General features: G+C 40.5%; 1 protein-coding gene across 2 annotated transcripts in view; it reads left to right on the top strand.

Annotated features, from left to right (window-relative positions):
- Positions 1 to 9714: 9714 nt before the first annotated feature.
- The window catches only part of ABCB5 (ATP binding cassette subfamily B member 5), a 34311-nt gene continuing 17326 nt past the window's right edge, over positions 9715 to 26699 (top strand). The window contains exons 1-14 of one of the 2 annotated variants that reach the window (XM_049798094.1): positions 9715 to 9781; positions 10851 to 10938; positions 11059 to 11107; positions 12150 to 12303; positions 12750 to 12816; positions 13047 to 13238; positions 14386 to 14557; positions 15592 to 15716; positions 18182 to 18356; positions 19335 to 19448; positions 20300 to 20434; positions 22799 to 22924; positions 24203 to 24406; positions 25648 to 25818. In XM_049798094.1, coding sequence (XP_049654051.1) covers positions 9715 to 9781; positions 10851 to 10938; positions 11059 to 11107; positions 12150 to 12303; positions 12750 to 12816; positions 13047 to 13238; positions 14386 to 14557; positions 15592 to 15716; positions 18182 to 18356; positions 19335 to 19448; positions 20300 to 20434; positions 22799 to 22924; positions 24203 to 24406; positions 25648 to 25818 — 1839 coding nt within the window. The remainder of the gene's footprint in view (positions 9782 to 10850; positions 10939 to 11058; positions 11108 to 12149; positions 12304 to 12749; positions 12817 to 13046; positions 13239 to 14385; positions 14558 to 15591; positions 15717 to 18181; positions 18357 to 19334; positions 19449 to 20299; positions 20435 to 22798; positions 22925 to 24202; positions 24407 to 25647; positions 25819 to 26699) is intronic. The other variant, XM_049798095.1, reaches the window with a different exon arrangement.

Below are 26699 nucleotides of genomic sequence, written 5' to 3'. Positions count from 1 at the left end.
CCATGTGAAGGATTTCCTTCACTCTTGTGAGTGTAAATTGTTAAAGATTATACTGGGCAAAACATGCTCCTAAGCTCTGCTCACCTATCAGCTGAAGGACTGGATTGGGAATTTATGGGAAAAGGAGGCAGTTTTAGATTCCAATCTGCAGAGTATGCACATAACTAAGGTCAGTGAATATTGTTACTTCTCAAGTGGAAGGAGGAAGAAGTAAAAAAAAAAAAAGGAAATTGTAGTGATAACTGAGAGTTTACCACATGGTACTTAAAAGGGGAGGATATTTAGAAGATGCCAGCATCTTCCTTTTAAGCACTGGGGTTTCACTAAGACAGCTTTGGAGTCCTTGCTCTGCCTCTCATCACAAGCTATCGATGCGACAGACAGGAGTAATGCTTTGCTCCTCCCCTCAGCCCTGTCATTCAGTCTTGTTCCCTCTGAACCAGAACTGAGTGCCGTGGTAGCCACCATCAGGACTAGCCACCAAGGACACAGAAGCCTGAAATGCAGGAACCACTGGCCAGCAGAAATCCTACTGCTTTTGTTTGAAGTGCCAAAATATTTTTCCTCAGAAGAGAATATGGCCAAGTACACACGAATAGGCTGTCATGGAAAAAAACCAACTACCCCAAGGGAAAACAATATTTGTGACCTCATAATACAACTTTATGAGATAAGTAACATCTTCTCTAACCCAAGAGATTTAAGCCAGGTTTATAATCAGGGTAATTTATTCTGGCAATCAGTTGGAGTTTGTGCACAAGTAGTACAAGGCAGCTGGCTTCGGAAATTTGCCCCATCTCCTGTGTTCCAAGATAATTCCTCATTAATCCTAGGATGCCTTTTCCCATTTGTGGTCTCAGGGACCACGTAACTTGGAGGTGACTATGAGGTGTAATGTTACATGATAACTAGGATTGTCGACAACCAAGGCATGGAAAAAGGATTGGAAACTTCTAAACAAAGGAAAAATATGGTTTTGGAATGAGGGAAGTGGTGAGACCAGCTGCACAAGCAGGTGCTGCAGCTCTCAGAAGAGTGGAACAGTGTGGAGCTGGTGGGGGGAGCAGGTGACTTAGGACAAACTGTGCTCCTGAACTGCATGGCATCAGCTCCAGCCTAGTCCTGATACAGCCACCCTCTCCATCAGTCAGGAGGTGTCCATATATGTTATTTAAATAGGAAGCCCATTTTTATTCATCTTCTTAAGAGTGTTATTTTAGTTAGGATTAAATGCCTTACATGTATCTTCAAACACTTCTGCCTCTGATTTTTAAACTTTCCTTTTTCTAGATTAAATAGTATCAGTGGAAGGTCACTGTCTATGCACATCTTTGCAAAAAAAAAAAACAAACAACAACCTCCATTTTAACCATGGTCTGTCCTGGCAAGAGAAACACTCAGTGATGTGCTCATAAGAGTCATGAAGTGCGTGCTCGGTGAGCGTGGATGTTTACAGTGATTCCTTTAGATGAAAAGAACCACATTCGCTGACCCTTGGGACCATATAAACATTTAATCAGAACATCATTTGGTAGTAAACACATGCTACCTGTATGAATAACACTTGTTTGATTCAGTCATGCTATTTAAATTACATATATGTACAAAATGCTAGATTATTGGAAGGGGAGAGGCTACAGCAAAAGAGAGAGAGGTCCTTGCCCTCAAGATTTGGCATTGTGTTGAGAAATACAACTATTTAAAGGAAAGTCGTTGTCACTTGGTAATTCCCCCCAAGAGTCTGAGACTAAAGAATAAATGAACTGAAATTCTCTGTGCTGCCCAAACCCTGTCTGGCACTGCACAACACAGTCAAAATATTGTTCAGGTCAAAGAAAGGGGCTTGGCTGGTGCTACCCTTGTAGTAAAGACATCTCATATTTTCTTCACATTTTCATACGTGAACAGTTGATAATTCAACATCACCTAACTTTTTGATGTAAGATGGGACTGAGTCCTTGAGTAAGACCTTCAGAAACAGGATATGCAGTTTCTACCCACACAACTTCATTCATCCCAGGTTTATGTTAGTAAAACACTATGAAATCCTGCCAGTGAACAAACCGTATCAGTAGTTATGTTTACCCTGCTAAAAATATCTAACTGCTGGAGAGGTCCATGGCCTTCAACAGCTTCTATCCACTCTGCTCAGAAATAGCCCCTCTGGAGTGGACTGGCCACATTTCTGCAGCCTACCACTTAATCTGAGTTTCCTTTGCATCTCATGTGGTGCACCCAAAACCCTAAGACATACTGATTACTTCTTGTCTTTTAACAGTCCACAGTGCTGTGTATGAGTGCTGAGCTGTGCCACAGTGATGTTACACAGAAAGCAAAAACAGGGAGAGATATTTTTAATAGTCCAAAGTGAAGGATATGTATTGCATGCTCCAAGATATATCATGACAGTGTGCAGAAATGAGAGCACAAGGACCATGTTCCAGGATTGCAGAAGATGGAAAGAACCCAAACTCTCTTATAGAAATTAGGTTTTGGGAGTAAACTCAGGAATCAACTATTCTCAAAACCAAACCCCACTTTCACCTGTAAGTGAACTAATTGGTTCATTCAAAAAAGAAGCCTGGAAGTTAATATGTACACCACCAAAATGACCCACCCCAGGATACGGACTAAGTAGTGAAATCCCTCTGCCATTTGTCCAATTTCCCATCTCTCACCGGCAGAAACCTTCACCAAAACTGTCACCAGCTGTTCCACAGACTCAGTTTATACCTAACCTCATGCCTTTAATCAAAATACAAGATGTACCACCTTTGTTCCCTTTTGCCCTTCATTAAGTTTATCAGCACAACAGAGAAACTAGAGCCAATGAGGATCTCGGAAGACAATTTCATCTTTGCACAATCCTCAAGGCCAAATCATCTATACCAAATCTTACCTTGTAGACAATTGCTTGACTTGACCTGAGCAAAAAAAAGGAAGAAGGGAAGGGAAAGGAAAGGAAAGGAAAGGAAAGGAAAGGAAAGGAAAGGAAAGGAAAGGAAAGGAAAGGAAAGGAAAGGAAAGGAAAGGAAAGGAAAGGAAAGGAAAGGAAAGGAAAGGAAAGGAAAGGAAAGGAAAGGAAAGGAAAGGAAATCAACAGTCTAGATGCCAACAGCTCCAGTAATCTGGCCCAGTGCTTAACTATTCATAGAGTTAATGCCATTTTCCTAATATCTATTTTTTGTCTTACCGTAATTCAGTGCCACAGTAGATACGGAAGACACTGGATTACATTCTTTTTTCAACAGTCTGTCATATTTTTCTAAAATGAATTGCATGTTTTCCGCTACACCAAGCCCAATTCCATCTGTCTTTCCTCAGAGGTCATGTCTTTTATACCCCTTCAATTTCGCTTTCTTCCATAATTCCTATCACCCACATCTTTCTTGAAATAACCAAAATTAGACACAGCACTCCAGCTGAGGACTTAACAGTGCTATGCAGAGAAAACACTACTCCATGTGTTCCACATATGACTCTTTTGTGCTTTTGTGAATTTTGCTTTTTTCACAGCAGTTTGACATTGTTGGCTTGTGTTCAGTTTTCCATCCAGTATATCTCCTAGATGCTATTCTACAGAAAAGCTGCCTACAGAGTCATTCTCAGCCTCTACTTATTGATAGATTATTCCTACCCAAGGATCTTGTGCTTCTGCATGAAAGAATGGCCTCTTATTTGTGTTTCAAGTCCATAACTAGTTTGTATTAATTGCCAACTCTTTTTACCCCTTTGCCTTTAGACTACCTTTCCATGAATAAACTGTCTTTATTCAGTTGTCATCCCTCTCTTTTTTCTAAAGAATCATGAACTTCATAATCCCTTCACCATCCCTTTCATGCAAATTTTCTTCCTTGATCACATTCTGCTTCTCAGGGTGCAATGTAGAAAAGTCCACCTCCAGTTACTTCTCTCACTTCTTGAAAGATAATTTTGTTCCCGGCACTTTCCAAGAATTTAAGAGGCATTTTTTATTTCTGCCCAACAGATATCCAGGCATGTAATGGTCTCTTTAGTCTTTTCCTTTAGCTAGACTAATGAAATATCATCTTGTTAATACTCCTGGTCTGATGGATCAAAACCCCTTGGTTTGTCTTTCTCCTGATACAGGGAAGGCCTTAGAATAAGTAACTTGCTTACATAAGGCATGTCCTCCTCCCCTTCCCTTTCTTTTCTCTCCGTCTTTCTGAAGTAGGTGTATAACTTGAGATTCAGCCCTGTGAATTATCTCTATAGGTCTTTATAATCTTAAGTCACCATTTTGATCATATATGAAGCTTTCCCATTTACGGTATACAAAGTGTTCAGCAGAATGACTGCCTTCTGTGTTTCCTATGATCTACTTATATCACTCTAGTACTTAGAAGGAAAAAAAACGGTATTTTCCTTTCTTTTATAGAAAGCAATGCACCACATTGACTTGACCTTTTTTTTAAAGGCCTACTTGCCTTTAATTATAGTAATTACTAGAGAAATCTGCAAATTCTTCACACCTACCAGTTAAGTCTCTCCTAAAACAGATGCGCAAGCTTCATAGGAGACAATAAAAGGCATTTCTTTGGTTTTGGTCTTTGAGAAAATGTGTACTATGGAGAACTTGTAAAACCATTTCAGGCTCAACAAATTCTTGCAAGTTGTTCCAGTTAGAAACAATTATGATTAAATAGCTATCTTTGATGTAACTCTGTTTAGTTAAAAGAATCAGACATGTTCCCGCCCCCAAGTTTCCGGAAAAACACAAATAATTGTTTTGCTTGGTTACAGCATTAGGACAACATAGCTCACCCTTTCTCAGAAAGTTCAAGAAGTGTTGTGACATGTTTCTACCTGATTTTTAATTCTTCCAGCACTCACCAGACTTTCTCCACCCATTGCACCAAATCCCTGATAGCTCTGCAGTTGCCAATGCTATAGTAGTATACACATAACTTGGTTTTGGTTTGGAGAATTACAACATTTTAGTTAGCTGCTCCCTGTAAAGAAACCAGAAAACTTCTTAACTTCTATTCTGCAAATGTGATTAATATCCCCAAATTTTTTGACTAGTTTAACCGATGGTCTAATTAAGCTTACCTTAGTCATCGGAATTTACCCTACTCCCGTTGCCCTAGCTGGTATCCTGAAACTGTGGGCTTTCTATTTGGTACTACCCCAGCTAGTTTTAGCATGGATCGCTGTGATAGAGAATGGAGAAAAAAAACTATCTCCTCTGAAAGACACAGAAGCCCACAGCTGCTCCACGAGAGAGACTTCTTCATTCCCTGTGGGTACTCAGTACTGCCAGTTTATATAGCCCCACTCGGATCAGGTAGGCAGTGATGGAGAAAACCCTACCTCTCCCCCACCCCCCAGAAATTAATTAAGCTTAGGCACAATCTTTCTATTCATTTTTATATTTACAAAAGTGTAACAAAAGTTATCTATGTTGGATATATTCATAAGTCCCATATTGATAACCCAAATGGCCAACATCCATAACCTATTAGTAAATTCAGTGAAGAACTTTGGGTGCTAATGGACCTCTCCTTTTATGCCCACCAAAATATGATCCTATCTCAGAATAAGCCTTCAAGTACTGTGCCATGACTACACCTACTACCAGTGGTTATTAATAATATCAGTGTTGAGCTTGACTACAATACATACTTGCCTGTACTGCTGTAGATATGTGGGAGTTGATTACAATTAACAGTGACTAGCCCACAAAGCCTGCAAGACCTAGAGTATCCTTGTTCCATTTTGGTCTTATTTCTGACAAATAAATAAGAAAACAGGACTTGTTCTTTTTATTTTTGTAAGTTATTCTGGCAAGGCTTTTCTGACTGAATCACAGGTGCAACACAGATGCAAAAGTCACAGCGCAACTGACACCAAAGAGCAGTAAGGAAAGATAAAGGTCTTTTATAGCTCCATCCTGTTAATTACAACCCAGCTGCATGGAAAAAGTAGGGGATCAGCTGTGATTAAAGTAAGGGGTCAAATACTAGCCCTGACTCCCCACATGTGCCTTGTGGGTGCTGGCTAGGTGTCTCGCTGGTGCTCTTCTAGTCTGTTGCTGAAGTCAAAAAGCAATAAGCAGCTATGACGCTTGTAAAAGACAATACACTTTCTTTGTATTTGATTGTTATTTTAAGGAAATATTCCAGTAAAGTTGGGTGTCTGCTACTTTTGCATACCATACGTTGTATTCTTTTCAGTGTTAATGCTTTGCTGAGGAAATGAGTTCTTATTTCCAGCTTGGGTTTTGGGGGGGGGGGGGGTTGCTGGGGTTTTTTGTTTGTTTGTTTTTAATAATGTTGTGTTTATGGTTAATGGTTCTTTAAAGTACATATCTTTTCTAGTTCAGTCAGTTATGGCTGGTGTTAATAAATGATACTTGACTGTGTTTAATTTTGCTTTTCCTGTCACTGTCCGCTTTTGGACAGATGAACCAAACCCATGGAGGCATGGGTGTATATTGTCTGTTTGGAATGGAATACTTTTCAGATGCAGTGAGTATTTTCCAAAGTTACACAAATATTTCTGGATAAAAGAAGAAACAGTATTTCCCCTCTAAATCACATTGTGATATGTTATCATAAAGTCCTGCACCCCCCTGAAAAAAAGAAATTACACTACGTAAACTACCATTTCCTGTGTTGCTTCTCTGCCTTCCTTTATTGATGGGAGTCTTCTCTGCTTGAAACGTGTGTGGTTTAGTCCAGAAGTCTTGCTTCTGCAAAAAAGTCAGATTGTGCTAATTTATTTTTTATGTAAGCACAGAGTAGTTAGCTATAATTAGACTATGAGTCCATGTTTCTCTGTAGGTTAGATCAGGAATCTTTTTTGCAGGATACTATTTCTTACTCCTCCTTTCATTCATTTTCTTTTTTAATTTGTTTGTTTATGGTTTGAGTTTTATTCCCGCCCCCTTTGGAGATGCTCATTAACCTGCATAGAGTATAACATCACTCCCGAAGAAAGAAATGGGGAAGGGTGGGGAGAAAAGGAAACAACTTTCTTCTCAACAGCCCATGTTTCTCTTTCCTGCACTAACAGTTGCTTGCCCTGCTCGTCTCGCATACCCTTTTTGGACTAACTTTTCTATGCAGGGGAACTCTGAGGCTTTTTCTTACCAGGCATGCAGCGTGTAGAGCAATGGACCTGCGTTGTAATTGACTCTTTGTTGGTACTCTGCATGAATAACTGATAATGAAGCTTTGAAAAGTGAAAGTGTCTGTGTTTCAGAGGTACCAAACACTCCCCAACTGCCAGAAATCCCGAGTAAGATGTGTGGGTACTTAGCAGCTCTGAAAACTGGTCCAAGGGAGTTTTGGGGGTTCCTACCACCTCCATTCTTCTACTTTGCTGTCTATGTGTTCTGTCAGCCCCACACCTAGCATCAAATCCAGGCATTTGCTTTCTAGGTGGGGTGTCCCTATGTTTAAAATTTTAAATGCAGTGATAGTTTCTTCTGAAAATAACAGTTAATCGCCTGTTCTAACAACAACTGAGACATGGTGAGGAGCTGTTCTTGCTCCCATTGAGATGAATAAGAAAAAACCTGTTGCCTTTGGTGAAGGAAGTACTGCATAGAGCTGTGAACCTTGGCGTGGGGACAGTGAAGTACTTCAGCTTGCTGTTCTGTCTCTTCTCCTAAAAATCTGTACATTCAGATTCTTCATGGCAGAAGAAGCCAAAGCTTTTCACTGATTTTTCTGGAACAGAGAACACAGCTGTGAATGTGTGTTAGGCAGGCTTAACGCTGAGTTGGTAATATAAACCCTGGGTAATGCTAAAAAGATAAGAAAGTACTAAAAAAGTAATAGGTCTGACATGTAGGAGTTTGAATCTAACTGAACACATAGGGTCCCAGTGGGCAGTGCCTACTAATGCCTTTTCTTCTGAAGTTCTTTGAGGGCATCGTAGTAGCCACCATGTAGAATGCAATCTGAATCCTGTGGGGAAGGCAGAAAAGGGAAGCTTAAATGGGGTTGAATCCTGAACTTGTCACTTGCGAACAACTTCAGCAGAGTAGCTAGTTTAATTATCTGGGACCCAGCTTTGGGATAGGGGCATTTGAGAGGATAGGAAAATAAGGAGGAGTTTATTTTTCATAAATACTAAAGGTGTTACTGGAAGCAAAAGGTACAGATTCCAATGTGTGCAGGAGGGGAAGCTGAAGACCTGTTACTTTTGGGGTCGTGCAGAAAATCTAATTGGTTTGTCCGATCTCTTCAGAGAGGGAAAAAACCCCAAAACAGAACAACAACAACAACAACAAAAAACAACCACGAAAACACTCTGGGCTAACCCAAACCGAGAAAGAACCTTACTTTTGCCAAAGCGAAACCCCAGACAAATTGTGGAGAAGAGGTGGGAACTAAATGAGCAAAGAGTAACGCTTAGCTTCTCTAAAGCCAATAAGGAATTTAGCTAGCTTTGATCTTCCTGTCATTTAGAAGTGGGAAATGAAAACACTTCTTTTAATACCATTTCTTAGTTCAAATTCACCAGCACACCTCTAGTCTTAGTTGCGATTCCCCAAATGGGGTATGACCTTATTTCGCTGGCCGAGCGACTCCTCTCCCGCTGCCCCCTCACCTCTGCTCCCCGGCAGAGTTTCCCAGCGCAAAATCCTTCTCGTTTTAGTGACGCCGAGGCTCCAGGTGGGAAGAGACACCCTGACAAGGCGGCCGGGGGGGCTGCCGCGGGCAGGGATCCCCAGAGAGAGCTCTCTCGGCGGGCCCCCCCCCCTTCCCCTGAGTCTGCCGCCCGCCGGCGGCACCGACCTTCACCTGAAACCCGAGCCGAGGGCGGCGGGGCGGCGCCGGCCGCTATAAAGTCTGCAGGGACCGGACCGGGCCGACCGGGGCGGTGGGGGGTTCTGGGCTCCGCGCCCCACCGCACCGCACCGCACCGCACCGCACCGCACCGCACGGCGGCGGCCAGAAGGGACGGCGGTCACCCAAACGTGCGGGCACAGCGTGGGCTGTAAAGGTGAGCTGAAGTAACGCGAGGGAAAAAAAAAACCCACAGCCAGAAAGTATCGAGCAGGATGTTTAAAAAAAAAAAAAAAAAAAAAAAAAAAATTACTTTTTTTTTCTTAACGTCAGGTTGATTATGCGGTTTGCTGTCGTTATTGTTTTAGCTCTCATCACATTCATGTATGGTGGGGTTTGGTTTGGTTTGGTTTTTAAATCTGTATGTGCGACGCATCAAGAAGAAAAGCCTAGGGAAACTTGGAGCATCAGTCATCTACCGCCTCTAAATCCTGCGTAGTTGGGGTACGGCATAATGCATCCACGTATATTTAGTCTTTATCGTTATAATCGTGATCGTGTTACGACTGTTCAATAAGTTTTAATCAAACATAAGATAACGAGAGAAAAACCTCTGTTCTATAATAGATCATCCACAATAATTTGTGGATGAATGATCTAGGGATTTGGCGTAAAAGACTACTGAAACGGGCTACTGAGTAAGGTTCCATTGCAATAGTTTGTGCTGTTCTTAATATCTCGTTTAAAAGTAGTTCTTTATCATGCTGTTACGTGGGGGGGGGTTAGCCATTATCTTTAAGTAGGACAATGTTGAGACCAAAATGTAATGAGTCATGGGGAAAAAAAAAGCCCACAAAGATTTTAATGTGAGGTCTTTAAATATCTAGTATTCTGAAATGTTTTGTTGCTTATTTAATACAGGTTTTGATTAATGTGACTTTATCTCATAAGCATGCAACAAAGAACAACAATGAAGGACTCTTTTGTAAATCCCACAGAAAAGGACCTCTCCGATGCTGGTAAGCCACAGGCATGAAATCCACGTGTGCGTTTGAGGAATATATTCCACAGCTCCAAATCTAAAGGTGCATTATAAGTCCTTCCTGATTACCATAGTGGCTTTATAGGAGATAACACAATGAGTTTCCAGTGAACTAAAGCCACCACCTAGAAAACGTTTATGCATGAATCATTTCACCAAGTTCAACAAAATTCATTTACTTGGGTAAAACTAGTTAGGTGGGTCCTAGCCTGGGCATGAAAATGCTCCCAAAATAAGCTCATTAAGGATGAAGCACATTATTGCCTTCAAATGGTTGTCTAAACCAGTCTTTATAGACTGACTGACATTAAAAACAGTATGTGGAAAATTCTATTCATAGTGATTCAGCAGTTAAAGTTAATGCAAATGTAAATTGGGGGTGGCTGGTGTGTGGAGCCCTTTTCTCCCCATGCGATTCACAGCTGGCTCCCTAGTCTGGTTGCTCATCAGTTTCCTCATCCATTTGTTACATCTCATTTTATGCATTTAGAATCGTAAGCTTTCTGGGGTAGGATCCCTCTTTTGTGTAGATTTCTAAAGCCCCTAGCACAAAGGAAGTGGGACATGTGGCAACTACTGCAATACAAAGAAATAATGAAGATGGTTATTACAGGCAAAGACATGATTCTTTAGTTAACTCGCATCTATTCCGTGTTACCTACAGCAATTATAACCTTCCCTGTAAGCAGTTCCACTTACTTCGGTAGGGCTTCTGCTTGTTTGCATTCAGTTGTGTAGCGTTTGCAGAATTAATAATTCTTGCTTTTTGTCTTTGATAGCCTTTCTGTATAAATATATTTTAATTGTAAAAATGAAGTTTGTTTCCATCTTGGAAATGGAGCTGGAGGCTTTTCTGCTGGAGTAGAGGAGGTGAACTGAAAAGAAAGGAAGTGTCAAGAAAAATTCACCAAGCTGTTCCAAGAACATGCAAAAAACTAATCTTTAAGCTTTAAATGCAAAAGAATCAGCAGGGAAAGTTGCTAGAAACTGGTACGAAAGATGGGTAGTTATGCTGAAAAAAAAGTAGTCTGCTTTTTATTTCACAGAATCTGCAAGCAAGGGATGTGACAGCCCTTCTTTCCAACATGATGAAAATCTTGAACAAAGTGACCAGTTAAAGCCCAAGAAAAAAAAGTAGGTGTTCTTTGAACTTAACATATTGGCTGGTGTGCTGGGGGGGTTGGGGGGTGTGTGTGTTAATATGGCATTTCTAGAAAACACTCATCTTAATTATTTTTTTCTATTTTCCTCTAGGAAGGAAAACGAGAAGCCAGAGAAACGAGTGGTTGACATTTTCGAATTGGTTGGTGTCCAGTTTGATGGTCTGCTTTATATTTTCTTTTCTATATTTGTCACTGAGTTGTTTATGAATTGCAATTAATAGGCAATCAAAAACCAGAGAAGAAGCCTGAGACCAAGTGATGGTAGAACTCTTTAAACTTTGGCCTGTTAGGTCAGATTTCCCCCTCAGTATATTGGTAGCACTGACAGCAGTTCAACCTTAGTTCCATTGGAGGATGAAGCTCACCCCTGCTGAGACTGATCTAGGACATACATACTGCACAGGCCCTTGCCTTGGCTCTATTTAGAAAGGATTTGTCCTGTGTTTCCTGAGGGATCTGCTCTCTGAGAGCACCAGCAGTACGGGTTTTTGTCAGTTTCCGTACAACAGCTATTCCCAAATAACTCTTACACGTGGACTTGCTTATGCTGAAACAAGAGAAGTTTTATTTTCTCTGGTTTATTCCATGTCCATTTACACTTTGGAAGAGGGTTAGGACAGTCAGGAATAAAATGTTCTGATTTCAGATTAACCACATCCAGGAATAGCTATGGCAGTTTAAATTCATACCCTTCTTTAAATGAAACAAATGTTCAAGGGTAGACAAGCCTTAAGATGCAATCTCTGCTGCAAATTTTTTCTACTGGTAGATATAACCCAGGTGCTGGTCAATAACTCACTCTTGTTTACATTTCAAAGGCATTATCTTAGTAAACATGTAACTTACTGGAACACAAAATGCAATATATTGTACAGACAAGATCATCGCTTAGAAACATGTAGGACATACACTTTGGGTTTTTTTCCTGCCGAGTTGGGGAAGAACCATGTGTCTTGCCAATATTCCCTTAGCAGCCTTACTGAGTACTGATTTAAAGATGTATGGGACCTACTACAAAATTCTTATGTTCTGAGTTTACCTTCAGTTGGAGTGTTGCTGCTACTTAGAATACGTAGGTAGAAACAAAGCATGTTCTGTAAGTGTGCTGTACTGTAACAAATATGTGAACTGTCAGGCATAACTTCACTTTTTCTTTTTTTCTTTTATTTAATGCTCACATAGTTTCGCTATGCGGATTGGGTGGATGTCCTTTTGATGGTAGTTGGTTTGATCGCAGCTGTTGCAAATGGTACTGGATTGCCACTTATGATCATTGTCTTTGGAGAGATGACAAACAGCTTTGTGCTAAGCGGTGTGAAATCAAATGTGTCAGAAGGTAAAAAGTTAAAATCAGACTTCTCTACATACCAGTTATGTTTTGCTACAGGAGCTAAGATTTTTTTCCCCTCAGACTAGGGACTGGTGCACACCTAAACAAGTATATAATGAGCAAGATTCATCCTGCTGCAAATGACCCAATCGTTTTAAACAATCTTTAATAGCTAGACCAGGACAAAAGCAGTGCATTGGATGTGGCCTTTATGAATTAACTTCAACTTTGGTGAGACAGAAAGGACCAGGACCACCTTCTGTATCATCAGTTGTCAGGCACTAATTACTACAAGTTCCTTAAAAATAAATGTGTATTTGCCAAATGATTTTGTATTTTGCAAAACCCCACTTGCAAAATACAAAACATTCCCCAATGACCCTAGATTGCCATGATTATCTTCTGCATATAATACTTTCACAAATATTACTACTTTTTTTCCCCCCCCACAGATACTTCAGTAAATAGTTCCAGCTGTCCATCAATTCCAGGCATAGATATAGAAGGTGAAATGACAAAGTAAGAGTCTTTATAGTTATTCTGTTAACAGAGTACTGGGGGATTTTCTTTTACTGTGTTATCCCTTTGAGCAGAAGCCAAATGTTTGCCTTCTCAAAAAGACATCCCAGTATTATATCACGGGCTTCAGTATTTACTTTGATGGGATAAATGAAGACTAATTGTTGCATGGTCCAACTTCTCTCACAAGTTACAGTGGGCATCATATGGCCTTTTGTTCCTTATCACAGGTTTGCTTACTACTATGTGGGAATTGGCTGTGCTGTGTTGATCCTGAGCACCATCCAAGTATGGACATTTTTGATTGCTGCTACAAGGCAGACAGCAAGGATCCGGCAGAAGTTCTTTTTTGCAGTGCTCCATCAGGAGATGGCTTGGTTTGATACTACCCAGATAGGAATGCTGAACACCAGACTGACAGAGTGAGGGCTCTGTTCATTTTTTACCCCGATAAGTATGACATTTAAAACTGCTATTTATCTTCTATGGAATAACCTATAGAGAGTTAAAAAAAAAAAAAAAAAAACAAAAAAAAACCAACCCTACACCCCAAACAAACCCAAACCTAAAGTATGAAATATTACAGCTCTGAGGAAGAAAATCATTACCCTTTTCAGCATCGTTTGTGCAGTTTCTGCAATATATGCATTGGAGAGGTTTTTGCTGTGAAATGCCTGGCACTGGCTTTCTAATGTCCATGAAGTATGTGGCAGACAGTACTAGATAAACAGCTCTGCTGTCTCCAGCTAGTTTACAAACACTGAAAGCTCTGACACTTTATTGAATGGAAATGAGCTTGCATTTACATCCAGCCAGATCTCAGGCTGGACTCCATCCAGTCAGTTAAAGTCTTTGGAGCTTTTCCATAGACTTAAATAGACCTAGGGAGGAGGATTGTATGCCCCAAGATGCAATGGGATTATATGCATGAACACAGTTATTTTATTATATTTTTTTCTTTTGGATTTTAAGGTAACTTTGGACAGAGCTGTGTCCTGAAAGGTGTAAGAGAAGCTTAAATGAAACCGTTCTCGGCTCTAATATCTATATGTGCTGGGAATATAAAATGGGGAAGGAAATCTTTATGAAAAAGAGAGGTTCTTCCAAATAATGGTTGTCCTGATAGAATGGAGATAACGCTTGATCTGAGTCTGTAGCCAAAATTAAGAACATAAAATGCATGAGAGCGCTGAGTGGAAGGAATAATTTGGAGATGGTCACAGGAGGTGAGGAGGCTGTTTGGCTGTTTGCTTGTATTGCTCCATTTGGATGCTGGATAAGGAAACTAGGTCATTTATGACCTAGTGACAGGACATAGAAACAACAGAGAATGAGGGAAAATACAGAAAATGAGTCCTAAAAAATAAGAGGTTTCTGCTGTGTTTTGGCCACACAGGAGACTAATGGTACTGTTCAGTAGCTGTGGTTAGAAATTTCACTGTGCCAGTTAGGAAATGGCAACGCTTCTGACATCAGGCCACACAGCATGTGAAAAGGAGGGGGAGGGAGTTAGAATGAAAGGCATTCAAAGCTAACAAATCTTTTTTTTATTATTATTATTATTTAAAGTGACATCAACACCATCCACGAAGGCATCGGAGACAAGATCTGTATATTTGTACAGTTTTTTGCCACATTTCTGGCAGGGATTATTATAGGATTCATCCACGGGTGGAAGCTGACACTGGTGATTTTGTCAGTCAGCCCTCTGCTTGCTGCATCAGCAGCAGTTTGGTCAACTGTAAGTGTGTGGTGATTAACAAACACAGCAAACCAGAAAAACATTACAACTCTTAGGCACAGGACAGGGGGAGAAAGTGGGAGAAACCTAGTGTGGTTTCTAAGTTGGGAGGCTGGCCCCATGCTTACTTTATGATTTCTACTCCTCCTGTAGCTTTTCTCTGGGTTCTCAAGCATGTCCTTGTAAGTCATATTCCTTCTGTCCACATCCTGTGTCCCCGTGCCACGTGGCAGGAGGGTAATCTGCATCAGAGCACCTTCCTCGCACAGAGATTTCCTCGTGCAGAGCACTGGGGAAGCCCAGGCACACACTTGTGACCCTCACACTTCCCTCTGAACACAAATGCCTTTCAAGCTCTTTCCATCTGCACATATATGGTACCACATCTCTTGCAAATAATTTACCAAGTTTCACGCTGTGTAAAGAGTAGACCCTAGGACAGACATATATGCAGCTGCTGCAGACTGGAGTGGTATGAATTGGTGAAATATCTGGAGAGGTCTCCCTTTAAGATAGGAAAACATTTTCCCCTTGTGATCCATTGTAGCCACATTAATGGGTACGGCTTGTATTCCTGAGTAGTTACTTGTATATAATACTAGGGGTTTTTTTCTACTTGAAGCATTTTAAATAAGCCAGGAAGAAGAACGTTAGAAGCTGTAATGCGACTACCTTGCTTACTTCAATGTCTACTGGTCCTCTAGTTTCTAAACACCTCGGGTACTCCCCAGAGCAGCTACGACACACCTCCCTGACCCCACAAGCATTGTAGTGTAGCTCATAGGCTGTCCTTGGCTTGGGAGGAAGGTGGATCAGTCATGAAGCCCATCTGATGCTCGTGTAGCCTTTCACTGTAATAAGGACACAATGAGAGAATGAACTGGATTTGGGAGAAGTTCGGGGCACAGAGAGGAGCTGACCCCTCTTTCCTAAAACCTCATCTTGTGCCTTGAACATTGGTTGTTCTTATTCACCAACACAGCGTGCATACCCTTTCAGCAGGCTGCAGTAACATCTGGTTTTCAACTTTCCAGCTCCTGGCATCCCTAACAGCTAAAGAGCTGTCTGCTTATGCCAAAGCAGGAGCTGTGGCAGAAGAAGTTTTGACAGCAATCAGGACAGTTGTGGCTTTCAATGGACAGCAGAAGGCATCAGCAAAGTAAGTTTTTGAATAATAATTATATTTAAAATACAGAAAAAGAGTTTGGCTCTGGGTTGGGTATGTGGTTTGTGGGTTGGGGTTTTTTTTGGAGGGGCAGGGGAATGAGGTTCTCCTTAGTGTCATTTTATCCTTCTGTAAGTGTGCAGCTCACCTGAACATAAAGATGTGTAAGTAGACCTAGTCAGTGAATACAGACTACTTGGTGTTAGCACTGCAACATAGACTGAAATTTCCCCTCTGATTGAGATCCGGAGTTGAATTTAAAGTGAAAGTGGTGGGAAGGTTATCTTTACCTAGTAGTCAAATGCAGCAAAACATGTGATTAATTACTTAACTTCTAGAGCATGTGCACTGCTGTTCTGATTTTGATTAATGAGCTTATATTTAAGCTTCACTGGATAACAGCCTGAAGTAAAATTGCATCACTGGCTTTTATTACTTTAATGATTTGCAGATAACACTTGTAGTTGACCTAATCCAGTGTTGGCCCTAGTCACATGTAAAAGGTGAGGTGGATAGGGCTGAGCACAAATTTATTCACATATGTATCGGATAACTCAACAAGCATAAACAATAACATTCAGTATACAAATACAGGGCATCATCCCATGCAGTTGGGAAAGGCAAACCAGACGGCCTGATCCGTACGATCCATGAATCTCTTCTATCTTTTACAACTCTCATGTTTGCCCTGGTCTTGTGCAAAATTTCTAAGGTGATATTAGCCCTAGCTCGGGGTCCTACAGCCTGTTCCTGCATTTGTCTGCTTCCAAGGGTTGAGCTCTGACTACCTTATAGCACTGTATTTTGCTTACTGGGATTTGTCCTTAAGTTGCAACAATAGTAAGACCCTTTCTGCTTACACAGTAAAGGTAAAAAAGCCCTAAGATGGCCTAGATCAGTTGTCCCCCTCCTCTCCATCTTCTTCTTGGTCCCTGCAAATACCAGTGTCTGAAAACCCAATAGTAGGAGCTGCTTCAAACTACTTTTTCTTCTTTTTTTTTTTTTTTTTTGAGGTCTAGAGACAAAATAACTGATACCCAGATAACTCCATGCCAGTAAGGCCTTTCCTTTCCTCTGTGGTTGACCAGTCAGTCTGTTCCACAGCTCCACCTCCATTTAGTGTAAAAAAACTATGGAACTGGTGGCTCTCTGAGGAACATCTACTAGGGACAGACAAACTCCTACCAGGGACTGTCTAGGTCATTTGCAAACTGTGGATTGTGACTCCTACGCAGCTCTTGAACCGATGGCCTCTGAGTTAGGAAAAGCAACCTTTTACTGCACACTGCCTCCACTAACCGCAAATGTTTGCACTTGCAAGGGACCTTCAGTCATCTTCTCTTTCTGGCAGTGGCTTGGCTCTTCCTCTGTAGTTGAGTGATCATGTATACTTATCACATTCCTTAAATCCAATTCTCATTTCCCTGGAGGACCTATGATGCTGCTGACGCCAAGGTAGGCCTCGGTTTTAAGAACACAACCAAGCAAAAACTTTTAAATATATTTGAGTAACAAATACAGCATTAGTACCATGTGAGCTATTTACATGAACAAAATTAATGCACATTGTTTTAAGATTCCTTTCCAGCTGTCTGAATTTCATGTCTTCCTACTATGGGGATGTTTTGTATAGAAAACAAGTATTAGGAAAAAAGTGCAAGCTGCTATGCACGTCACTGACAAGTAAAAAGATACCCTATTCCTAGGCTATGCTTTCCATAATGAGCTTGAGTAAGTGAAAGCTATTAGCTGGAAACTATAGATGAATAAGTACGAACTGTACTTACAAGAAGTAATTCTCACATCAAACTTGTCAGTCTTTATACTGGTCATCTGTGTCCACTTGTTTGCTATATTGCCATATTAATCAGTAAACTAACATAAGGCAAAGATTCCTGACTTCCCAGAATGGCCAGTAAGAGAACAACTCTGGCATCAGAGGGAGCTCTGGCTTCTATTCCTTTACCTGCCTTCATCCATAGTGACTGGGCTTGGGGTTTTTTTATTTTGCCTTTTTTAAATGTGGAACACTAAACCTTACCTTTGATAGGTAAAGTTGATCAAACTTTTTCAAGGTTTCCTTTCAGGACTAATGCAAACAAACAGCTCAACAGTGGCATCGTGTCTTCCATCGTGATAAAGATGTCAAGCTACTCAATTCTTTGCTAAATATGTCTTCCATAGCAGTATGGCAATGTTGTCAGCATATGTCAGAGCAGTTTTATTCAAAGGAATTATATCCCTACTAGTCCCCTGAAAAAAAAAAAAAAAAAAAAAAAAAAAAAAGAAACAACAAAAAACTAACAACAACAAAAAAAAAACCCCTCTGTGTTCTTTTTGTGAGACTTTAATTGCTCTTATGGCAGAAATCCTTTTAATTAAAAAAAGGACACTAGGAAATATCGATCAGAATGGCATGTGGTGCCTATCAAATTAATGGTTTCCTTATCCACTTTCAGATACGATGCTAATTTAGAGATGGCTAGAAGTGTTGGAGTGAAAAAATCCATTACCACCAACACATCTCTAGGTGTTTCACAATTTCTTATCTTCGGATCCTATGCACTTGCATTTTGGTACGGAACCAACCTCACTGCTGAGGAAGAAAATTATGACATTGGCCGTGTGTTAATTGTAAGTACAGCAATGCGGCTTTAAAAAATGCTCTGTAACTTCAAGAGAATAGTTATGTAAGTGGTGTATATAATTATCTCTATTTTCTGCCAAGTGCTTGCTAAATTAGCTGTTAGACAGTCACTTGGTATAAAAGAACTGAAAGGAAGGTATTCATCTTACCTAGCTTTTGATATAACAAGTCTGAACAGCGCACCTTGAATTCCCACTCTAATCAATGTAGAGGCAAAAGTATCTGCGCTTTTCTCACTTATCTTATTCATCCTGCCCTACAATAGGGTCCAACCTAGAGCTGGTGGTTAGGGAGCAAAGACAAGTAGCCTGGACTACCAACAAAATGCTAGCTAGACACTAGGATTAAATGAATCCCACCGGTGTTCTGAATGTGTACTGGGAAGTCCTCGACATATTTAGCCACAATGTCTTCTTCGCATTTTGTTGTTGTTTACTTGCAAACATTTACTGTACATTACCAATATGTCCAAGTTGGTATTCATTTGAGGATATTTAGCTATCTTCTTGCCATCAAAAGTTTGGCTACATGTTTAACTTTCACACTCAAGCGACTTCTGATGTCCTGATTCCTCAGTATGGTTCTTCACAGCATGTCAAGTTAATTGTGTGTTGGTCCCACAGGTGGGATTTCAGTTAAGAAAATCTGGACTAAATTTTGCAAGCCTCTTAACTTTGGGAACATCTGGAAAGCAACAGAGAAAGATATTTGTTCTATTTGTAGATGATAGGAAATGCAAGAGTGTCAAAAAGAAAAGCCATTCAGGCCAGAAAAGCATGCATCAGTAGTTACCATTCACCCTGGGAAAATGGAGAGTCGACAGGAGCAACTGTGAAATGCACCTTTCACTTTTGTATTTCATTTTCCTGGGAAGGTTGCACTAGAAAGACTTGGACATTTAACAGCCGAGCTCTGGTGAGACTGTAATAGCTGTCAGGTGCAATGCTCCCCTCCATCTCCTGCAGGTGTTCTTCTCTGTGCTCATCGGAGCCTTCTCCCTGGGCCAGGCAGCTCCCAACCTGGAGAGTGTGGCTAATGCACGTGGGGCTGCCTATGAAGTATATCGGATTATCAATAAGGCAAGTATCTAAGTGGAAAATAAGCCTTTCAACCAGACTTAATTTTTTCCATTTTCTTTTTTTTTTTCCTTGAGAAATGTAACAAAAACACTCAAGAGCTCCTAAACCATAAAGTCAGTAGATGCCTACCACTGAAACCCATAATATTTCCATTCATATCAAGAAGACTGCCTCTTTATTTGTTATGATAAAAGTTAGGAAACCTGGCCTGAGTGTCCAAGATTTATGGATGGGGTCTTTCTCTGAAATTAGACTTGCAACTCCAGAGGGAAAGTAGTAAGGCACTATACTGTTTTTTTAAAAATGTACAAATGCGCAATTTCAGCTGAGCTGGTGTGGGTTTGGGGGGGGTGGGGGAGAGGGGTGGAGTTAGTGAGGGAAGGATTAATAGTGCTCTTGAAAGCTATAATAACATAAAGCTGCAGTGCTGAGGTTACTGTGGAAAGGGGTTTCCACATTGTTACTATCTTGGTCTTGCTGTGTTATGCAGCAATTGGATATCTGTGTATACAAAATATTTTAAACAAGTAAGACTAGAAAGTTCATGCAGAAATGGCTACATCGTTCTTGATGTGAGTATAAAACCCTCCTGTATGGATAACTGAGGGCCATGTTTTGGCCGTAAGATAGTACAGTTAAGTTCTGCGATTACAGATTTTCTGCTGTGGATTTTGTTGCATTTCAAAACATGCTATATTCGTCAAAGCAGAATTCACAGTTAGATGTTCCCCTGCATTCAGCTTCTTGTGAGTAAAACGGTGTACTGCAGTATAAACCAGCAGCTAAGAAAGTAAAGGAGAGAGCAAGGTATCCAGCTGAAATAGCAGTTCCAAAAATGTAATAACCAGCAGTATATTTTTAAAACCTCTCTCCAGAAACGGCTCATAGACAGCAGTTCTGAGGAAGGCTACAAACCAGACAAGCTCATAGGAGAAATTGAATTTAGAAACATCCATTTCAGTTACCCATCCAGACCTGATGTTAAAGTAAGTGTTCATTTTAGATTAATCTACTGTACTGAAATTCTGAAGCCTATGTCAGTATTATTTCTATAATCTTGTTATTGTTGTTGAATGCAAAATGCATTCCTATCTTGGGAGATCGTGCACTAATGGGGAAAAAAATAATGTCCAAAGACAAAGCTCTAGATCTACTGCCACTGGCTACCTGCTCACCATTCTCCTCTGCTGGACAAAGCTAAGAAGAATATGTGTTGCTTGTAGTCTGTGTGAACAAGAGCTCTTAAACCAAATAAGATTTTTCAAGATCTGTCATTAAAACTTCCAGACCTTACACAGTTAAACCAGGAAGTTGCTCTTTTCAGTCCTTTGCTTGTTCTGATTTGCTGTGATATCCCATGTGAAAAATGACCTGTGAGATAGGCTGTACAATAATATGCCATCAAATGGATTGAAACATATCATCCTAAATATACATTTGCAAGTCAAATGTTATTTTGGGCAGATGTTAAAATTGCTCTTCAATAAACAGATGTCCTTATTCTTTGCCAGTTGAACTTCCCTTAGTAATTCTGTATTGTGCAGTGCTATGTACTTCATGTCATGGTGATCTGCTTTTGTGGTGATAAAGTTGGTTTGACCTCTCTAACATATTCAACAGTTTATAGTCTTTTGAAGATATTGACAAAGGTGAAAGGAAAAGGGATGTGCTGCTGTTGTTACTTGATAAAGAAAATGTAGAAATAGAGTTTTCAAATGCCAACAATTAAAAGCTGGACATGCCGCTTAAGGGGTGAGAATGGGGAAGTTCATATCACTGTGGCTATTTCTTCAGCTCGTTCTTCTCACCTCAGTCATCTGAGGTCTGTCCCATCACGTACCAAATCTGTTTCCAGGACACTGGGGCTGCTGAAGGACAGACCCAGAGCTAGGCTTTCTGCCTAACTGTAGTCAGTGCAATGCATCTTCTGTCACTCTCGGCTCAGAAACAGTGACAGGGCAGATTCTTCATCCTTCCTAAAAACCCTTTTTAGCTGAGCCACTTTATGGGTCTGCAAGACAAATGGGAGGGAAATAAGAACTGTTTTGTCATCCTTCCCAAATCTACTGAGTCAGCAGCTCTCCCTACTAAGAATATCAATGTTATTTAATAGACCCAAAAGGAATCAGCAAAGATGTGTAGAAGTTATCCACAATCTCTCAAGCAATTGATGCAACACTGTGTAATCTCCCCTGTCCAGGCTAAACCAAAGCAAAAAGATCTAAGGAGTCTAGTTATTGTCAGTTTTAATCTTGGCAACACCTTACCCGATGAAAGTGAGTTAGAAATAGCCTATCAGGTGGTTGTGACTACTTGCATCTGGAGAAAGTATAGTATCCAGAATATAGTTCCTGCTTGATAATGCAGGCACCAGGGTATCAGCTTCTTGGAGATACAAACTGTGCTGGATGCAACACAGAGAGAGAAGAGCAATATTGCAACTATTTTAATCTCTCATTGCAAAAACATGTGTAGGCAAAATTATAAATCAGCCTGGTATAAACAAGAAGAGTTCCCATAGCAGTCAAATATTTTGGCAACTACACAGCATTACTCATATATGACATGGACATCTTTTGAGGTAAAATGTTCCTAAATGTGAGAATGGCAACAAAGATATTAATCTGTAACTACTCCCCAGGTTGCTGAGGCTGATAACAGTGAAGATGGGGATTTATTAAAGACTTTCCAGCAGTTACCTTGTCAAAGTAGCCATTTATATTCTAAAAATAGAATAAAGCAGGCTTGTTTCTCAGCATCAACATTTAGCACCTTAGAAATGTTTTTCTGTGAGATTCATACCTAAGTGTTATGCCATTGTCTAAGCATTGGAAAATGGAGGACAAGCATGAGAACCTAAGACCCTGAGCCTGCTACCAGATCACACAAATTGGAGAAAATGAACTACCAAGTTTACAGTACTGTGGCTATGTCTATGCTAGTTGAGTGTTCTGGGGAATTTTCCCAGGCACTGGAATGCAACAGTCTATGCAAGGGAACTCTTAAAATGTTTCTTGGCATAAACTTGGCCTGTTCCAGTTATCAATCTTCTCAAATAATTCCCAGGCTTAGTTTGGTAGCCAGAAGGATCCGGGGACCATCCCCAAAAGGCAGGTTGCATGTAGCCATCCTGTTTCAAAGGCTAACACACTTCACAAGCATAGATGCAGTGCTCTTTCATATCAGTGCCCCAGAATATTCCCAGGTACAATTAACTTACTAATATTGCCATACCTACAGACTGCACCTCTTACTACTGCCTTGATTATTGCTACAGTTACCTTGATAGGCTGTTCTTTAATCAAACTTGCAAAACTAAGATATAATTATTTTTTTTTTTTCCCTCCCAGATCCTCAAAGGTCTGAACTTGAAAGTTCAAACCGGGAAGACCATTGCTTTAGTTGGTGCCAGTGGCTGTGGAAAAAGCACTACTGTTCACTTGCTGCAGAGGTTCTACGATCCTGTCCAGGGAGAAGTGAGTGCCTGAAAGTGAACTGTAAAAACTGAGAGCTATTGGGATAAGCATGAGTCTCCCATATTGATTGAACCTTGATTTCTATTTTTATTTTTTTTATCAAATTTGAGCATATCTCTGCATAGTTCAGCATTTCCACAATTTAAATTTCAAATTAACTATCTTCTACTGTTGGCTGGACTTCATTATTCTCCTCCTTCTTGCAGTACTATGCCAGAAGTAGTAAATACCACAAATGTTTGAAGAGATGCAAGATCTGAACTTTAAATTATTTTCATAAACAATTGGCTTTTAAGGTTCTGTAAACTTTTCTAAGCAAACAGTGCTCACTGTATTTTGCTTCCTTTTCACTGAATGTAAACTAAAACCTGAAGAGAGTTCTGCTATCTTAAATGGTTGTTTTCTTGGCTCATTCTTCTCTATCTGCTAACCCACAGCAAAAGTTTCCATCATTACACATTGTATGTCTGTTCTACCACTAAACACTAGATCTGGTCAGTAAATGATAAATGTTTCTCATAAGAAACTTCCAAAGGAAAAAAGGATAAAAATAAACAATATATTTTTAAAGAAAATGTTCTTTTTATACTTAATATTTGAAGAATGCTACTTAGTAGTTGTTATTGCTAGTTGGAACTAGGTAACCATTTCAAATACTAAATGCCAAACTATCATTACATAATGTATCAAAGCAGTTATCTATTCTCAACACAGTTGTTTCTTAAATTTAATGGTTTTGTGGTTGTTCATTCCTGCCCCCATGCCTGTTTGCTGTTCCTTCCTGTGCTAATGTCAATGTTCATAGGACCACATTGCAAATGATCTAGGTTAAAAATAACTTTCCCTTCCTTTTTAGTCAACTTGGATTATTTCTTTGATCTGGTGTAAAGCACAGGCACAGAGGCAATTGTGTAGCCGCAACTGCGAGGGCAGCAAACTGGCACAGGGGCATGAGAAAAGGGTAAAAAATATGCAGGGAAGCTGGAAAACTCTTAAGCCAGCTTGGACATCTTGGTTATGAGGCAGGGGCAGAGGAACAACAAAAAAACCCTGATGTCTTCTCTGTTTATGCTGCTCCTCACCATTTTCTAGCTTGTGCAATGGATGGACAAATTGAAGTTGTAACTTCTCCCCCAACATAGTTTTCTACTAAAGACAATATTTTTCTTCTTTTTTTGTCCTTGTAGATGATACTTAAGTCAAGTAATAGTAATTAATTGATTTATTATGAACAGAATGCATTTCCTCAACTTCTTTGGCATACGCTTTTCCTCTCAGATTACTTTAGATGGTCAGGATATTCGGACGCTTAACGTAAAGTGGCTACGAGAAAATATTGGTATTGTGAGCCAGGAGCCTGTTTTGTTTGCAACAACTATAGCTGAGAACATTCGCTACGGCCGAGAAGATATTTCTGATGCTGAAATTGAGCAAGCAGCCAAGGAAGCCAATGCTTTTGACTTTATATCTAGACTGCCTGATGTGAGTTCATGAACTTCTTTTGAGTGAAAGAATGAAAGGTCTATTTAGGCCGGTGTCCTGTTTCTGAGAGGGAGAGCATGGGAATTCAAGTTGTAGTATAACTTCCCAAAATATACTTAGAGCCTCCAGCAGCTTTCAGTTCAGGGACTTTCTAGACTAGGAATCATGCCTTTGTTTGGCTGCCATCAAAGGATTTGTGCCTAAATCTGGAAAAAAGGTCAATGGCTTAACTCAGGAGAAGGGAAGCTTTGCAGCTGTATTACCATCCCTACCCATCTTACAAGGCATGGGAAGAGTTGGGCTTCTAAAGAGAAGATCCAGAAATACAAAACCCTTTGTCAGGAGCTGTCTGCACCTTCAGTAGGAAATGGGGAGTGGAAGTAAATAAGTATGCCTTGAACCAAAGCCATTTTTAGCAGCTGGGATCTTGAGCTCTCCCTCTGCCTGAGATTCACAGCTTTGAGCCCTCTCCTAGCAGTAGGTGCCTTACTCCTTTCGGGGTGGGGGTGGGAAGTGAGATCAGTCATTCAAAACACATCCTCAGGAACTGATGGTGACATGTTCTTCCTTTTGGTCCTGCAGTTAAAAAGATGCGGAAAAAGTTCCCACCTGGGATTTGGTGTAAAATTCTTCTACCACCTTAGAGATCTTGGCCCCCATCTCTCAAGCATGTACCATTTTTGGCATGTCAGTCTGTTGCAAGGTTTCTTCTTCTCGGGAAGAGTTATTTGATCATATTTACTCTTAAACATCTATATAATAAAACACTGCAGTGGACTTTGAGACTTGCCACTTTGGAGTGAGTGACAGTGAGCAGGAACCAAGCCATGGCTCCAAGGGGGTGTCTCGGGTTCAGAGCAGGCAACATCCCAGGTCCTGGTGGGTCCTTATGACCCCAGCCCTGTTGGGAAGGTAGGCAGTCCTCAGTAAACACAGAGATGCCTTTTACAGACTTGTCTTGAGAAAACCCAGGGTTTGGAGCACTCTCTGAGCAAGCAGTGAATATCAAGACTTTAAAGAACCGTAAGGTCAAAGTTAGGCATGTAAAGTATGTGATGGGGTAGGAGGGCTTGGCTAAGGGCTAGATGGATGGATGTAGTAGCATGTTTACTCTGCCCATGCTCAAGTCAGCCAGCTAAAGCTATGTCTTGTCTAGAAACTGAGTACCTATGATGGCACAGAGAAGTGAGGATTTCAGTTGAGATGTCCCACAGCTTTTGTTTTCTTTTCTCCTTTCTCAGAAATTTAACACCATGGTAGGGGAAAGAGGGGCTCAGCTGAGTGGAGGACAGAAGCAGCAAATAGCTATTGCCCGTGCACTAGCAAGAAATCCCAAGATTCTTCTTCTGGATGAAGCTACATCCGCACTCGATACTCAGAGTGAATCCGTAGTGCAAGCAGCTCTCGACAAGGTAAGTGTAATGTTATTGAAGCTACCAGTCGCCATGAAAACGTGCAACAGCATTTAAGAAAAATTAACGTACAATTTTCAGTGCAGGTTTCCATTGGAATCAAGAACACTGGAAAATGGAATTTGGATAGATGTTTCAATTTCAAGTTTTTTAACAGGGAGTTTATAAAGTCAAAATTTTACTTCATAATCATGTCTGTTTGGGTTTTTTTAGCACACTTACAGTCACGTGTAACTGTAACTTAGGTTTCCTGCACTCCCTTCCTCAAATCACGGTTGTTCATTTGCTGGTAAAATATGGATGACATCTTATCAAGGCAAGGTGTGAGGACTGAATGGCCTTTTTCAGGTATATTATAGAAATGTATAGTATAGTCATTCTTCATTGAACAGTTGCTTCATAATTTTCAGAAAGCTCTTGGGATTTAGCCATTTTCTTTCTTCACAGAGACTGAATACAAATCACAGAGCAAAAACAGAGCCAGCTACAAATACCGAGTCTCTGCCCCGCTCATGTTTTTTATCAACCCCACAGCTCTAGGGTGGGTGCTACTGTGGAGCAGAGCTTTCAGAGCTTGTGCCCTGTGCCTCTGTCCCATCAGCTCAGGGTCCCTTCCTCGCAGTCCTCCTTCATCAGCAGTTTCCACCAAGATGTAGTGGAGCCTAAAGGCTTTGGTTAAAAAGGAAATTCATGGTTGGGCTGAAATGTTTTTTCTTTTCTCTAATATTTATTTTAATGTATTTTTAAAAGCTGAGTGACAAGTCCTGACTTTCATTTCAGTAATTATGCACAGAGAGATATGGCTTACAAGTATGGCTCAAGGGAAATACAGAATTTACCACCTTCATTGCCAGTCAGTTTAAATCTGAGGTAAAATTTAG

The sequence above is a fragment of the Accipiter gentilis genome, chromosome 4 (genome assembly GCF_929443795.1).
Source record: "Accipiter gentilis chromosome 4, bAccGen1.1, whole genome shotgun sequence".
Lineage (NCBI taxonomy): Eukaryota > Metazoa > Chordata > Aves > Accipitriformes > Accipitridae > Astur > Astur gentilis.
This window is presented reverse-complemented; position numbering and strand designations above follow the sequence as displayed.